The sequence below is a fragment of the Pinus tabuliformis genome, chromosome 8 (assembly GCF_031772625.1).
Source record: "Pinus tabuliformis cultivar Carrire ecotype Pingquan chromosome 8, CPIR1, whole genome shotgun sequence".
In the NCBI taxonomy this organism is placed as follows: Eukaryota; Viridiplantae; Streptophyta; class Pinopsida; order Pinales; family Pinaceae; genus Pinus; species Pinus tabuliformis.
This window is the reverse complement of record NC_142294.1, coordinates 1,704,619,927-1,704,637,871: the sequence shown is the minus strand read 5'-3', so window position 1 is coordinate 1,704,637,871 and position 17,945 is coordinate 1,704,619,927. Positions and strand designations below refer to the sequence as shown.

General features: G+C 37.1%; 1 protein-coding gene across 1 annotated transcript; it reads right to left on the bottom strand.

The window, feature by feature from the left end:
* Positions 1-327: 327 nt before the first annotated feature.
* Positions 328-873, bottom strand: LOC149242815 (uncharacterized). Its single transcript, XM_089371022.1, has one exon. It carries the CDS (start codon positions 871-873, stop codon positions 328-330), a length of 546 nt encoding a protein of 181 aa, XP_089227148.1.
* Positions 874-17,945: the final 17,072 nt, after the last annotated feature.

The window sequence follows — 17,945 nt, the reverse complement described above, 5'->3', positions numbered from 1 at the left end:
ATAAAATTTTAAAAAGCAGTGCATTCTTTTGAAAAGATGTTTAGGAAAAAAACACACTGTAATTTAGTTATTTCCTAACTAAATTACCTCATAATGGTTTCTCTGGTGGTTTTTTTAAAGACAAGAACTGCGATTTAGGTCATCAACTATGGCATACATGCCTTTCATTGAATAATTCTAGCCTTTCTATTTCTTCTGTAAAACCAGCATAAAGAAGTATAAAACAGGACACACAGCAATAAATTCGTTCTAAAAAACAGACAAATGGTAAGTGCAATAAACTGGGTCTAAATTCCAAATGAATCCAACACATTTCATTAACCAATATTATCCAACTCGTGAACACTGAAAGCTATAAACAGATCCACCATTGTGACCATTAATGTCGATATGACAAACGATGGACGCCTGAACACGGTGAGCAAGAGCATTCAGAATCTTTATACGACCTTGGACATGTATTTTGTAGCCTATTGGTACAACAAGAATACTGGAGTCAGGTTCAAGAGGGTTAATATCACTAGGATTTGAATTACGGGGAAGGAGAGAAAATGGGCCAACCACAATAGTTGCAGACAAGTGTTGCGTTTCCCCACTCATAATTTGCCCTTGCGGTATGTACATGGATGCAATCTGGTTGCCATAGTAAAACAACTCGATATTGCTTCTGTGAGTGTAATTGAGGGTTGCAATGTTTGGGTTCTTGACTGCAACAAACACTGAGATGGTGATATTGATTCTGCTGTGCTCCAAATCTGAATAGTCTGAGATGTAGAGGCTTTGTACCTGCACTCCAGTTAAAGTAATTGCTGGGGAGGTGGCCTTCAACACGGTCAAGAAGAGAATCAGCACCCCTATAACAATGAATATCATCGCTAGCAGACAACAAATGAAGTTTCCCCTGAATTGTGATGAGCCCTTTTTAGGTGCCATGCCATGCAGCCCCTCATCAGAGCCCTCACCCACTTCATGCCATTCCATGGAGCCCGTCGCCAGAGCCCTCACCCACTTCTGTTAACTAACTGTCATATCATATGGCCAAGATTCAAGATCGATCAATCAAGTATTAAACACAAGGCCAATAACAGAATCATGGCAGCTTCTTGGTCTCAGTAGGTTTTCTATGAGGGTGATCTTACGTGGTTCCTTCAAACTCGCAAACATTCTTGGCCATGCAAGATACTGACCATGCAAGAAGTCGATCATGCTTGCAGTTTTCAGACAAAATTGATTTCTGAAGTTGTCATTTTCTGTTTTGGAGTTAGTCTTTAAGAACATTCCCAGAACTCCTGGTAGTAGAATTGCCTTCTAGACTTCCTTTCTCTAGCAAATAATTTCCCAAAACTTCATCTTTATGGAAACTAAATTCGGAGTAGTCTATAGACTGAGGACTAAACGAACTTTTTACAAAGAGGTCAATAAGCTTTGAGTTTTATTCGCCTTTCACGAGATGCCATCCAGCAGCGTAAAACAAGAAGTATAGTACGCAGAAATGAGTGTCTTGGATAGAATTCAGAGCCATTTACTCGGCGATTATGAACGCTTCTTCTTCAGTAAGGGAAATTGGGTGTCTGATTCCACAAGAAATTGCAGCCCCGAAGAAGAAAACTTCATCCAGACGCACTCACAGCTGACTTAGTCGATGACAGCAGACAGGAAATAAAGACGGGGTTCGCTCAGTCGGTGGTTCTGCTCTGGCAAGGGCGGGGTAGCAGGGGATGCTCCGGTTCGGCTGAAATTTTCAAATCGAGTTGGCGCAATTGCGATACGCTTGTACGCGGGGTTGGCGGGGTTGGTGAATTTGAAACAGCCAGTCAGCGTGCGAGGTTGGGTGGTTGGCCGGAATAATGCACTTTTTGGATGATCGGAATCTCCAAAAAGTCGCATTATAGACTACTCCTAATTTGAATGTCAGTTTTATTGCGATTTTGTTGGTTTACTATTAAGATTGTTTGAGTGTTGGGTCATGTTTAGAGGTCTAATCATATGGTAGTTCGCCCCACCTAAAACGAAGGAGTTACACAAGGACAAAACATATTTTATCTTAAGCAGAGTGCTCTAACTGTATGCTAATTAGACCACCAATATAAAATGTCACTTTACCATTTCCTTCCATACGCTCTTATCAAATGTACCATTTTTCTATATAAAGGTTCTAACATTTGTCATTAGCTCTCTTGAAGCCACGTGATGATATTTGTGATATCTTTGTAGAGAAAATGAGGAAGTTTCCATTTCTTCTTAGCGTGGTAGCAAAATAATCTTCTGCAAAAATATTGCAAGTCAAATCTCATCTTAATTTTTTGGGTTTCCTTGGACTAGTGTAACAATACAGCCTAGTTTCAAGAGATGTTTGTGGTTGTGTAATGCTATTATATTGATAAAACAGGTAAGATCAGACACATAATGTACAAGTAAAAGATTACGAGCATAGATCTATCTTTATACCAGATCTTTTAATTAGTAGGAGTTTATACCTGACTTTTTAAGATGAATCGATCTATCTTTATACCAGATCTTTTAACTAGTGGGAACTTATACCTGTCTTTTTTATCTTTATACCAAATCTTTTAACTAGTGGGAGCTTATACCTGTCTTTTTAAGATGAATCCATGCTCTTCTGCGCATTTTATAAGTTTTTGATCATAATCCGACCTAGAAATCTAGCCTTTCATTATATTTGTATTCCATTTTGTTTTTTTAAATAATACTCTAGATTTATTATTATTTTAAAATAATGGGCTAATCATTACAAGTTGGGTGTGCATCATAATTTGTGTTTTATTATTATTTTAAAATAATGGGTTAATCATTACAAGGTGGCCGGTGCATTATAATTTGTGTTTAATTTTGACATTTAAAGGCTAAAAATTATATTTATGTAAATCATATAAAATTTATTAAATAAATAGATTTCATTATTATAAAATTAATTTTATTATAATTTTTATATAAAAATTTAAAATTAAAATTAAAATAAATCCTAGTGAGAAAGATAATCATTATAGTTTAGTAATTTATTTTAAGCATAGTTTAATTAATAGATACATATTTTTTTTTCTAGGTTTTTTTTCTTTTTTCTTTTTTCAAAATACAACAATTATAAGTTTAAGTTGTTTGTTTTGCATAGCTCCAGTGGTATAGGGGTTATTTCATGATAATAAATCTATTTATGGATCTAAAAATACATTTTAAATAAGAAAAAATCACAATATTACTAAAATTTATATCATTAAATTCCAACTAAAAGGTTATTTCATTTTTCACTTAGACTTTTATTGTGTTAATAATTAAATTGATTCTAGAAGAAAATAATTAAAAAACAAATTATATAGATAGCAACAATATACATGATTTACCTTGGAAAAATTCTACTAGGAAAAACTAGACAATAATAAATCAATTATCTTATAGTTTAAAGCATAAAACCCATGAATAGTGCTACCAATTGCTTCCTCTAATGTCTTGTGTGAGAGAGATTAGATATGTCATCCACCTTAACTTCCATCCATAATAAAAATATAGTCAAAACAATAAAGAAAACTAGAATCACAAATATGCCCAATCAAATCCTTCCCATAAAAATAATGAAATGGGTGATGCCTAATTCAAACCATAAGGGAGAAAAAACAAAGTTCAAAGAAAAAAAAAAGTAGAGGTAAATTCAAAAACAAATTAGTCTAAATGGATAACTATAACATAGGTATAAGGTACCAAAAATGCAATGTCAAACCAACAATTTGTTACATCTAGTTAAAAATTCTAGACATCATATGCATGTGTCTACCCTATTAATGGATATTGATGTCCTAGTATGTGATGGTCAAGTGGTGCCATAAAAGACAAAGATTTGTTGCTCAAATCCCAATACAATCATTAAAATGGTAGAAATAATAACATTGTTTTCCTTTGTTAATACCTTGCATATGCTTTACAACTTGGGTGTGTTTATACACTAAGTTTTTGTATTGCCAAAACCATCATTTCATTTCTAGCAATCATGCCTTAACATATACTTTGCAACTTGAGCATGTTTATATACTAAGGTTTTGCATGGCCAAAATGGTCATTCCAACCTTATGTCATATATGGATTACATTGACATAATTACAATAGCCCATCCACTCAATATAACAATAATCTGCACCAAAAAATACATACAAGGTTTTTTTGGTGGAATCCCCAAAATCTAGATAGAACATCAAATTTTGGTTCACCAAAATTGAAACCCAAATTTCATTGTCATAAGTTAGCTATCACTAATTTTCATTATCGCTTTCACCAACCATGCCTTTAACTAACTTGTAATATGGAAATCACAGATTTCAAAGGGGAAATGCATGTAGCATTGCTCAACAATGATACTTGAAGGAAGGATGAGGTTACAACTTTTGACAGTTTGGTATTTAAATATATAATGTTTACTTTGTGAATAAAAAATATAGTGAAAGAAATAAGTAGGAAATTTATGGTAAGCTTGAATGCGCTCATATGTGGCATTGACCAACCAATGAAATGTTTGAATCTTCTTCTCTGTGGGTTGATCTCTATCATGATAGAAAATCAACATTAAAATCAGATGAAAACTAAAATAATGTCAAATTAAATGCAACTATATAATGAGTAAGACCAAATCCTAAAATGGATGGAGATTATCATTTCAAGTGCCTTACATCCATCCATTTATTTCGAATTATCATATGAATGGAAAAACTTAAAATGTATGTAAGTTCTACCAAGGTCCCATTTCTTTCAATCCTAACTCAAACATGAAATGTCTCGATATGTACGCACAGTGCTCCACCTACATGCAAAGTGCTCCTCCTACAAATTGCGCAGTAGAATGTTGAATTCAGAAGAAGTTACGGATGAACGTAAGACAAAGATAAATGATCTACAATTTAAAATAGATTAATGTGAGCTCAAGATTGATCCAAATGTATAGATTGATCCACCACAAGAGACAACTGTTAAATTCAAATTTATAGTTAGATAAGACTATCACTACGATAATTTCATTGCTAACCTACCTATCCGCAGCCTTACCCGCATTCCTTCAAACGCTGCCCACGTACTGCCTCCTCTCCTACTGCGTGTGATCTCGCTACCTGTCTGCAACCCTTCATCCATCTCCCTACGTGCATTCTTCCCCTCCATACCCTCAGTCTCCTCATCCATCGTCAAGTTTCAAACCTGCATAGACAACAAATAAACACTTCGATTTTTTCTATGTATGTGATTAGGTTAGTTTAGTTAGATTCTTTTTTTTTATTTCATTTGTATTTTAGTTAGGAGTTAGGGTTAGGCATATTTTTTTTCTTTTTCAAGTTTCAAGTTTCATTTAACGTTTTCGATTCTTTTTATGATTTGATTTGATTTTTTTTTTACTTTTTTATTTTAACTTGTGATTTTAAATTTTTTTACTTCTATTTTCATTAAAAACATTAAAAAATCTAAAACATTTCAAAAAATCTAAAAAAATTCTAAAAATCTAAAATTTTCTAAAATCTAAAAAAATCCTAAAAATTAAAACATTTAAAGAATGTTATAAAACTAAAATGTTTAAAAAAAATCTAAAAAATTCTAAAAATCATAAACATTTTGGTGACTAAGGAATTAAACTAAAAATGGATTTACGCTTTCACATTAAAAATTTTAATGTGGCCTATGGTCCATTAAAATTTCAATTTATTAACCCTTTTGATTTACTGCCATATTTTGATTTCTTCATTCAACTAATTTCCTAAGGAATAATTAAAATTCTAATTTAAAGTTCCTTGGTGTTATTTGGTGATTAAATGCAATTCTCATGATTTTTCTATGGTCAAGGTGCGATAAATGTTTTAAATCATATTGACTGTTGGAGAAAGATAATTTTGCTAGATTAACTTGCATGTTAAAGTTTTGAGCATTTTAAGTTTAATTGTTCATGATCGTTGCTTTGCCACAATATAAATTGCTTTGGGTGACTTCTCATTTATTTAGTCTTTGGTTAATTCAAGTTAAAGGCACTGGTCTATAATCATTTCTATCTTGTGGTCGTGTCTTAGTTACATTAGCGTTTAATCTATTCATCTGAGTTAATCGAGATTCATTTACATTCGTCAAGTTGTCCATCTTTAAGTCTCCTAGAGCCTATGTTCCACAAGCCTTTCTCATTCATTCACCTTAGGAACCACCCCCCTTGACTTGTCTAGGAGAGAGTCTAAACGGAGTGAGTAAGGATTAGAGTGACGGCCCTTACTCTGAGCGTTGTCGCCGTGCCTAGACACTTTGTGCAACAATAGGAAGCAATTCAATTCCTTGGCTATCTTATAATGAATAAAATTATGGGTACTTCTCGAATCAATCAACACTATTACCTTTTTTTTCTTGATGTGTCCTTCTATCTTAAGAGTTTGAGGAGTGGTAATTCCAACCAATGCATTACAAGATATGGTCGGATTCATTTCTTCTTTCTCTAGGGTTTGTTCTTGGTGTATATCCTCTTCTTTTGATGTTTCTTGTTCTTTTTCTTCCTCATCTTCACAACCTATGTAAAATAATTTATTCTCAGCACACTTATGACCTTTAGTGTATTTGCTATCACAACTGTAACAAACCCCTTTTGCTCTTTTTTCTTCCAACTGTTGTGGTGTCAACCTTGTAGGTTGTGAAAGGCTAGGGGCAACAACACTTCCATCTTTACAGTTGTGAGTGGTAGGCTTCCTTGTTGCCATAATTTTGCTTTCAATTTTTCTTGCCAACCTGAATGCCTTCTCCAATGAATCAAGTTCCCAAAGGCGAACCTCGTGTTGGATGTTATCCTTTAAATTCCCTGTGAACACATCAATCCAATGCTCCTCTGGAATATCTTTTACCCTTACATTCAATTTTTGGAAGTCCTCAATGTGCTCCATCATTGAACCCTTTTGTTTGAGATTTATCAATTGGCTTGAAAAAGTGTTGCTTTTTGAATCCTCATAATGTGCTATCATTTCTTCCGTAAAAAATGCCCAAGTGACAATTTGTTTACGAGAACAAAGCCATCTATACCATACAAACTGATTTGGTTCCAAATATAAAGTTGCAATCCGTACCTTTTGTGTGTTTTGCACATTATTGAGATCGAAATATTGCTCCATCTGTAGTATCCATGTTATGGGATCCTTGCCATCAAACTTCCTCATATCGATCTTTGGAACATGGTGGGTCTTCAATCCAACATTAGAGTCTATGAAATCATGATTAATATTTCTTTTGTTCTCATCATGAGTTTCCTTTACTACCCTTTCGCCATTAGTAAGCATTCTTGTAGCAACTTTGTCAAATCTATCTTCAAATCTTCCATGTTGCCTTTAAATTTTGCTTCTATACCATCCATCTTAGCTTCCATGTCTTTCTTTAAACCATCCATCTTAGCTTTTGTTACTTTTTGTGAGAGTGAAAATTGTTACACTTGGTCTCGTAATTTTGATATCTCATGTTGCATTTCTTCCTCTTCTTCATGAGTCATGGTAGAGCTTTCAGGTTGCTTACTAGGTGTTTCCATTTTCTTTCTTTGAGGCATCAATTAATGATAATTATACCTCATTATGCCCTTTGAATCACTTCAAACTAATTTTTAAAACCAAACTTATGCAAATTAAAAAAAAAAAACTACACACCTTTTTTCACTTTGTAGGAGATCGATATTGAATCTGTTGTATCTCTGTAATTTTAGATCTTCAAGGTTTGAAATAGCGTCTTATGGTAGCCCTCTGAGTCCTCTTTCTAACCCGACCAGTCTGATCAATATTGGATTCTTCAAGAAAGAGATATGCCAAATCTCCCACGATGACCTGATTATAGACTAGTTCAGTAAAGCGGATTTGTATGACTTGCCACGTGTCACTATTTCGACCTTCGGACATGAAAACGATACACAGAAAATAACAATCCGTCCCCTTTCTATAACTTCTTACGAAATTTCAATCCGATGCTCAGAGAGAAAGTTATGACGATTTTCCTAAGGTCACGTGTTTGGGATGTAATTCGGGAGCCTGCCAAATGTTAGAAAATTATCTATTACGGAGCAATGGAACAATAAAATATTACAGAAATATAAACACAGAAAACGTACAGAACAAGAGAGACACAGCTATACATGGTTCACCCAGTTTGGGCTGCGTCCACCCCGAATAGCCAGTCCTTCCTTTCTATTATCCAGCAAAATGAAGAGACACAACCCACAACAAATCCGCTATAATATCCTATGTTTTCTCTCACAGTCTCACCTCTCCGTTTTTCGCTCACACAGAATACACATCTATCACACAGCCTCAAATACAATACCCTCATACAAATAGAGGGGTTGCCTTCTAGGGCAAAAAACCCTAAACAAACATAAGTTCTACCGTCAGATCATCCGCCTAATGAACGGCCCAGATTGACTAGAAATTACTATACTTTTACAAGGCAATTTTACATTTATTTTTGGCTTCGGGGGCGCTGCCCCTGAGCCCCCGCTGGCCCCTGGACCCCCGCGAGGGGGACAAGTCCCCCCTGCACCCCCCTGCGTGGAGGGGTGTACAAAACTTCCTGGGGTATACATCCGGCTAAAACAAAGACCTCTGAACAATCATGCTCCACACACAACAATCTCCCACTTGGAGAATGATTGTAGCAACTCCACCGCTGCTTCATTTGCTGGACAATGGCTCCTCTTTGGACCTGGTTGTTTCTCATCTTCATCGTCATCCTTGAAGACCAATTGAAACTGAGCATGTTCTCAGTTTCTCCCTGGTTACAACTTTTGTTAGCATATCTACAGGATTCTGGCTAGTGTGTATCTTTTCCAGCTTCAACTCTCCATCTTCCAACACTGATCGTATGAAATGATACTTGAGCTGTATGTGTTTAGTCCTGGAATGAAATGCTGAGTTCTTTGCAAGATGAATGGCACTTTGGTTATCACTGTATAACGTGCCCATATCATGCTTCTTACCCAACTCACCCATAAACCTTTGTAACCAAATCATTTCTTTACTAGCCTCTGTAGCAGCAACATACTCTGCTTCTGTTGTTGAAAGTGCAACAACACTTTGAATTTTTGAAACCCAACTGACAGTTGTTCCTCCAACAGCAAATACATATCCTGTAGTGCTCCTCCTGTTATCTCTGTCACCTGCCATATCTGCATCAACATATCCTTGTAGGGAGATGTTTGAACCACCAAATCATAATGCTTGGTTTGTGGTACCTTTCAAATATCTGAGAATCCATTTCACTGCCATCCAATGTTCCTTTCCTGGATTGTTCATGTACCTTCTTACAACTCCCACTGCATGTGCAATATCAGGCCTTGTGCAGACCATTGCATACATTAAGCTTCCAACTGCTGATGCATATGGAACTTTAGACATATAATCCATGTCTTCTTGGGTCTTTGGGCACATTTCCTTGCTAAGTTTGAAATGGCTAGCAAAAGGTGTACTAACTGGTTTTGCATTGTGCATGTTAAATCTTTTCAACACCTTTTGTATGTACTCATTCTGAGACAATGTTAATTTACGATTTTTCCTGTCTCTAGTTATTCTCATACCAAGGATTTGTTTTGCAGCTCCCAAATCCTTCATTGCAAATGAATTTGCCAATTTTCTTTTGAGCACATTTATTTCCTGCATGTTAGATCCTGCAACAAGCATGTCATCTACATACAATAACAATATAATATAGCTGCCATCATTTTGCTTTTTCAAATAAACACAATGATCAGAGTGACATCTAGTATAACCTTGTTCAGACATAAACTTGTCAAATTTTAGATACCACTGCCTTGGAGCCTGTTTTAAGCCATACAAGCTCTTCTTCAACCTGCACACTAGTTTCTCCTTCCCTTTCACCTCATATCCTTGTGGCTGCTGCATATATATCTCTTCCTCCAAATCCCCATGGAGAAAGGCTGTCTTTACATCAAACTGCTCAAGATGCAAATCTTCAGCTGCTACAAGACTTAAAATAGTTCTGATTGAAGTCATTTTAACAACAGGAGAAAATATTTCATCAAAATCAATACCTTTCTTCTTTGCAAACCCCTTCACCACAAGTCTAGCTTTATACCTCTGTTTTCCTCCATCTTCTTCCTTCAGCCTGTAAACCCATTTATTCTGCAATGTTGTTTTACCTGCAGGCAACCTGACTAAGTCCCAAGTCTGGTTATGTGCTAAGGAGTCCATCTCTTCTTTCATGGCTTGCTCCCACTTCTTCCTGGTTTCTACCTGCACTGCTTCTTCATAACATTCGGGTTCACCAGAATCAGTCAACAATAAATAATATAATGAAGGAGAGTATCGTTCAAGGGGTCTACTTATCCTGGTAGATCTTCTAACACCACTTTCAGGTGTTTGGGGTGCCTGTTGCTGTCGTGGTGGTTGCTGTTGTTGATTATTATTATTTTCAGGCACCTTTACCTTTTCAGTGATGTCATCAAGAACCGCATATTCCTTGTTTTCATTTTATTTCTTCTTTTCCTGCAACTGATTCTTATACAAGACATTTTCATTGAATACTACATCTCTGCTCCTAATGATGTTGTGATTTTCATAATCATATAAGCGATAACCAAAATCATTAACACCATATCCAATAAAGGTACATTTCTTTGACTTTGCCTCAAGCTTTGTTCTATTTTCTTTATCAATATGGACAAAGGCCTCACAACCAAAAGGCTTTAAAAAAGAGTAGTTTACCTTTTTACCTATCCATGCTTTCTCCGGAACACCACCATCCAAGGAACTTGAAGGCCCTCTGTTTATTAGATAAACAGCAGTATCTACAGCATCTGCCCAAAACTGTAAAGGCAATCCTGCATGCAATCTCATGCACCTTGCACGCTCCATGATTTTTTTTGTTCATCCTTTCTGACACACCATTTTCTTGTGGTGTTCTTGGAACTGTCTTCTCTTTGCGAATTCCAAGTTCTGAACAACACCTATCAAACTCTTTGCTGCAATATTCACCTCCATTGTCTGATCTAAGACACTTCAATTTCTTTCCTGTCTCAATCTCAACCAAAGCTTTCCATTTCTTGAAAGTATCAAATACATCATATTTATTCTTAATACAATAAATCCAAGTTTTTCTAGTTGCATTATCGATAAAGGTAACATAATAACGAGAGCCACCAAGAGATGATACCTGAGCAGGTCCCCATACGTCTGTATGCACAAGCTCTAATTTTTCGTTCTTCTTTTCTTTCCCAACTTTGAGAAATCTGACTCTCTTCTGTTTTCCATAAATACAGTTCTCACAGAAGTCCAAATCAACATTCTTCAAACCTGGCAACAAATTCCTTGAGTGAAGAATCTTCATCCCCTTTTCACTCATGTGTCCGAGCCTATGATGCCATAATGCTGCATCTACTCCTTTGGAAGTTAAAGCATTAACAAAGTTAGAAATACCATTGCATAAATACAATGTACCAACCTTTTCGCCTTTTGCTATTACCTGGGCTCCTTTGGTGACCTTCCAAGCTTTATCTGTGAAAGTTGTCACACAACCTTCACCGCCTAACTGCCCTGTTGAAATCAGATTTTTCTTTAGATCTGGAACATGCCTTACCTCCTTTAATAGCCATTGGTTTCCATTCTGTTGTTTTACAAGAACCGTACCCATTCCAACGATTTTACAGGGTTTATCATCACCCAGACGAACTTTTCCAAAATCTCCTTGAACATAGTCATGAAAGTATTTCTTATCAGGTGTGGCATGGAATGAAGCCCTTGAATCTACCACCGAGGAATCAATAATATTTTCGAAAGAAAGAATCAAAGCATCTTGTAACACCTCACCTGTCACATTTGCTTCATGATTGTTTTCTTGTTGTGCATCTCCTTCTTTTCCCTTTCGAGATCTACAGTCTTTCTTTAGGTGTCCTTTCTTTCCACATTTCCAGCACACTATTCCCGATCTGGACTTGGATCTGCCTTTCCTTTATTTACTGCGATATCCTGAGCTCTTTCCTCTTTCCATTTTTCTTCCTCTAGACTCTGCACTCAAAGCATTTCCCGATGTCTCACCGGAGATTTTCCGTCGCATTTCCTCACTAAGGATAGCACCGACAACATCATCAAACTTTAAAGTACTAGATCCAGAAACGGAGTTACTAATGGCCATTACCAAACCATTCCAACTTTCTGGTAATGAGCACAAGAATAACAGAGCTCTAACTTCATCATCAAAGTTTACCCCTACAGAACTTAACTGACTTGTAACTGTATTAAAATCATTTAAATGGTTTGCAATAGATCCACCTTCCGACGTATTCATATTAAATAATCATTTCATAAGAAATACCTTGTTTGAGGCCGAGGGTTTTTCATATAGTTTCGACAACGCTTGCATCAAACCCTCTGTCGTGGTTTCCTTCGAAATGTTGAAGGCGACTGGCGCAGCAAGGCACAACCGTATTGTTCCGAGTGCCTTTCTATCGAGAAGGTTCCATTCTTCGTCTTTCATAACCGTCGACATCTTTGTTTTTCCGCCCAATGGTAGGTATAGATCTTTCTGATACAGATAATCTTCCATCTGTATCTTCCACAGCGAGAAGTTTTGGCCGTTAAATTTCTCGACCCTAAACTTACCATCTTCCGCCATTGCTCCCACTCGAACCAGGAACCCTTCTTTCCTGCGAGTTTATCAGCCAAATAGACCTTCGGCTCTGATACCAGTTGTTAGAAAATTATCTATTATGGAGCAATGGAACACATAAAATATTACAAAAATATAAACACAGAAAACGCATAGAACAAGAGAGACACAGATATACGTGGTTCACCCAGTTTGGGCTACGTCCACCCCGAACAGCCAGTCCTTCCTTTCTATTATCCAGCAAAATGAAGAGACACAACCCACAGCAAATCCGCTGTAATATCCTCTGTTTTCTCTCACAGTCTCACCTCTCTGTTTCTCGCTCACACAGAATACACATCTATCACACAGCCTCAAATACAATACCCTCATACAAATAGAGGGGTTGCCTTCTAGGGCAAAAAACCCTAAACAAACATAAGTTCTACCGTCAGATCATCCGCCTAATGAACGGCCCAGATTGACTAGAAATTACTATACTTTTACAAGGCAATTTTACATTTATTTTTGGCTTCAGGGGCGCTGCCCCTGAGCCCCCGCCGAGGGACCGCTGGCCCCCGGACCCCCCAGCTGGGGGGGATGGGCCCCCCCGCACCCCCACGGGGGGGACAAGTCCCCTCCGCACCCCCCCACATGGAGGGGTGTACAAAACTTCCTAGGGTATACATCCGGCTGAAACAAAGACCTCTGAACAATCATGCTCCACACACAACACCAAAACCCTAACTTCCTGTTGATTTGTGGTAGCATCAGATGTGCTCTAGCCATGAAAATTGGTGAAGAGGCTAAGGCACATAAGATTTCCAAGACCCATAAATCGTTTTGAGAAATTCTGATGCAGGAGCATCCTGCTCAGAGTATTTATTGTTCATTTGGTTAATTAGGGGGGTGATGTTTTTAGTTATTTTTAAAGAATCTTGTATAAATTGAGTGGAAATCTATGTGTGAGGCTTTCAGTTGTGAAATATTCTCAACTATGTGAGAATATCAAGGATAATTAATGTGTGTAAATCTCGTAGAAATCTTAGGGATTACGAGATCCTCGAATAGGAATTAGTTGAGTGAATTATGGAGAAAATCATGGATTTAGTATAATCCATAATTATGTAGTTATGCTATAAATGTAAGCTTGTGAGGAGAGTGGAAAACAGAGTGTTAGACAGAGTTTAGAGGTGTTAGAGTGAGATAAGTAGTAGTGAGAATAAATCAAAGCACGAGATGTTCTGAATATATATGTAAATATTGTTATGAATGAAGGAGTTTGTGTTAAAACGTGTTTTTGCGTGATATTTTATCATGTGATTTGCTTTCATTGGTCCTTTAATCGTAGGCTGAAACCTCTGTTAAATACTAGTTTTTGTTGATTGCCGATTGAACGCAGACAGAGATTGAATGAAGAAATGAATTATCATTGATCACAGGATGGATTAATGATGATCTATTACAAGAAGACTGACGATGTTCGTTGGTGAATGCGCATGCAGCGTAACACAGGAAATGGACCCAAAACGTTATAAGATCGAGTTAGTCGATAAATTCGTGGAGAAACATCAAAGAAGAGCGGAAACCGTCCAATCAACAGATCCATAGATCTAACGAATATCGTGCGCTAACAAGTGTTGAAGTTTAACTCTGAAATCTAACGCGATCGTTTATATAACTGAGTTAATAACTCAATTAGTCTAGGTCGTTCGTTTAAAGGAGTTAGATCCGACGGTAGTCGCGTCGAAAAATGCACACGGGTTAATATAAATTTCGAACCCAATGAGTTATCGACTGTGGTTTAATCCACTTGGAGTCCGGGTTGATCGTAGCCGTTCGTTGTGAAGGGACACGATCCGACAGTGATCGCGTGGTGAAGACGCGCGTGAGTTAATTCAAGAATCAGACCCGAGAAAGTTATAAACTGGGGTTTTATTTCTTTTCGGTTCCGTGGGTATTGAAGTTTTGGCCATATTCTGGGTAAATTGAATAGTTCGGTTGTTTTAACAAAAGAACGAAATTTGAAGGTTTAAACGAGAATTTATATTGTTTTGAGTTCCGCTAAAGAGGTCGGGGTCCGATAATTTAATTAAACAAAGGTTTATTTAATTTAAAATTCCCGATATGTGTCTCGATGCAATTTCACCCCATCATTTTGGTATCAGAGTAGAAAAAGATTCTACATGAAATATGATTATATTGCAGTCTTTATAATTGTTGTGTAGAGTAACAGCAAAATAAGGTGAGAAGATTTGCAGCAGCCTAGAGCAAGGAGTGCTCATATGGTTCCAAGGAGAGATAACCAGAGAGATGCTAACAGACTGAGCTTAGAGGAGAAAAGCTTGGTGAAGCATGTGTAGCAAGAAGGAGACTTGTTACTGCAGAGGCTGATTGTAGCTCACAAGTTAAAGCTGTTAGTAAGACAAAGAAAGCATATGACAAGGAAAATCATAGGCGTAGCGGAAGCAAAGGAAAAAGCAGAGGAGTCAGTTTTAGAATTTGATTGAGGTAAAGGTATTTTCTTTTATTGATTTGAGTTTGAAGAATTAGTGAAGATGAACATGGAGAAACTTAGGAAAGGTTCAAATAAATGTCAGATGAGTGATGAAGAGCATAGGATAAGTATTGCAGAGATGAAAGCAGAGTTATATATACTACAAGAATGGTTTCAAGAGAAAGTGAATGAAAACCGAAGATATGGATGGAGAATAAGGAAACGGGTCAAGTGGAATCTATTGCAACAAGGATGGAATGCTAAGTTGATGAACAAACTGGAACAAATACATATTTCTTTGTTGGAGAAGGAGAGACTCATAGGAATTGAGTCACATCAAAGAGGATTTGCTAAAAACCAGAAATTCCATGGTGGGAATTTGGTGCTTGAAGCATCAAAAGAGACCAAAAGGTCTGATATTTTTAAAACTGATAGTTTGTCTGTGAATGCAGGTATGGAATTTGTTGCTATGGAGACAACTAATGACCATTGTTCTGATAAAAAAGTCTTTTGTGAACCTAAAGGAAATTGGGATGATTGCTTTTCATTCCATGAAGTTGAGGTTGCAGCTCAATTGGAGGAAGAAACAGTAGCTGAAGAGACAGAAGCCAAAGAAGTTGAAACCAAAGAAACTGTGACAAAAGAAGGAAAGGACACCATAGAGAACATCAACTGTGTTGATGTGATTAACAAAGGGGAATTACTCTTAAAGCATAATATGCAGAATTTGGTTGACAGTTCGAGTGATGATAATGGTGAACTTTCAGGTATAGTTCTTACTAATCTCAGCATGACAAAGTTACCTAGTAAAGCTATAGGTGCAGATGGTGAACCAGTTTGAGACTCGTTCAAGATTTGGAGACCAAGAGAAAGAAGGATGATAGGAACAAAAACACAACAACATGGAAAAGAAAGACTGAAGGACCATTAGCAAAATAGAGTTTGGAATCCTGGAGGTAGCAAGTCATTCAAACTTGTAGCTGACTTGTAGTTGTCACATTACTACAGAAAAGTGACAAACCTCATAGATAGGAGTCTATGAATTTTTTTTACATTGGGAGTCTGATGCAGGAGCATCCTGCTCAGAGTATTTATTGTTCATTTGGTTAATTAGGGGGGTGATGTTTTTAGTTATTTTTAAAGAATCTTATATAAATTGAGTGGAAATCTATGTGTGAGGCTTTCAGTTGTGAAATATTCTCAACTATGTGAGAATATCAGGGATAATTAATGTGTGTAAATCTCGTAGAAATCTTAGGGATTACGAGATCATCGAATAGGAATTAATTGAGTGAATTATGGAGAAAATCATGGATTTAGTATAATCCATAATTATGTAATTATGTTATAAATATAAGCCTGCGAGGAGAGTGGAAAATAGAGTGTTAGACAGAGTTTAGAGGTGTTAGAGTGAGCTAAGTAGTAGTGAGAATAAATCAGAGCACGAGATGTTCTGAATATATATGTAAATATTGCTATGAATGAAGGAGTTTGTGTGTTAAAACATGTTTCTGCGTGATCTTTTATCATGTGATTTGCTTTCATTGATCCTTTAATCATAGGTTGAATCCTTTGTTAAATACTAGTTTTTGTTGATCGGCGATTGAACGCAGACAGAGATTGAATGAAGAAATGAGTTATCATTGATCACAAGATGGATCAATGATGATCTATTACGAGAAGATCGACAGTGTTTGCTGGTGAATGCGCACCCAGCTTAACATAGGAAATGGACCCAAAACGTTATAAGATCGAGTTAGTCGATAAATTCGTGGACAAACACCGAAGAAGAGCGGAAACCGTCTGATCAACAAATCCATAGATCTAACAAATATCGTGCGCTAACAAGCGTTGAAGTTTAACTCTGAAATCAGACGCGATCATTTATATAACTGAGTTAATAACTCAGTTAATCTGGATCGTTCGTTTAAAGGAGTCAGATCCAACGGTAGTCGCGTCAAAAAATGCACGCGGGTTAATATAAATTTCGGACCCGATGAGTTATCGACTGTGGTTTAATCCAGTTGGAGTCCGGGTTGATCGTAGTCGTTTCTTGTGAAGGGATTGTTAGGATATTCCGACACATAGGATATAGTTAAGTTCAACTTGGTCTAGCATAGAGTTAGGTTAGAGTTAGGTAAAGTGTGTTTCTTTACCGTTGTACATTTTGTAACTTACAATCCGACGGTCACGATATGTAGTGATCCGACGGTTCACTCTCACCTCGGTATTACCGACACTTGATCCGTGGCTTGACACCCGATTGGTCCATGAGTTCTATTTAAAGCGCATGGAGGGTCATTGTTCGGGCAATCCGTGCATGAGAGAAGCTTATGTAAATTTTCATTCTTTGATTAATAAATTGTCTGTACCCACGTTGGGACAGGCCGTGGACTGTTTCCCTCCTTGCACTCTGAGGGTTTTAACCACGTCAAAAATACTGGTGTATTGATTTGAGATCTGGTTGTGAGCGGTGTCCTTTTGGTATTCTTTCTGAGGAACTTACCCTGTAAATTCCTACATGGTATCAGAGCTATTTGAGGGCCGCGTCCGTTGGTGATCCAAATCTGAAGCCGGTAGAACTGCATGCGGCTGTCGTTTCCTAGATCTGCTGTTTCTGACTGCTTTCGGGCCGAGAGGACTGCTCTGTTGCGTTCGGAGCATCTGTTTCAGTGAGGAACCCCTTTCGTTTCACGCGAAAAGGTTTCCGGTAGCCCTAGCTGCGTCATTTTTCAGATCGGGAGGTATACAGTGTTTTTTTTTGCAGTTTACTGTCATTTTCTCTCTGCTTATTTCGGTTTCGGTTTATTTAGCCTTTTTTTTCCCGGATCTATACCTTTCATTTCTGCGTATGCTCTTT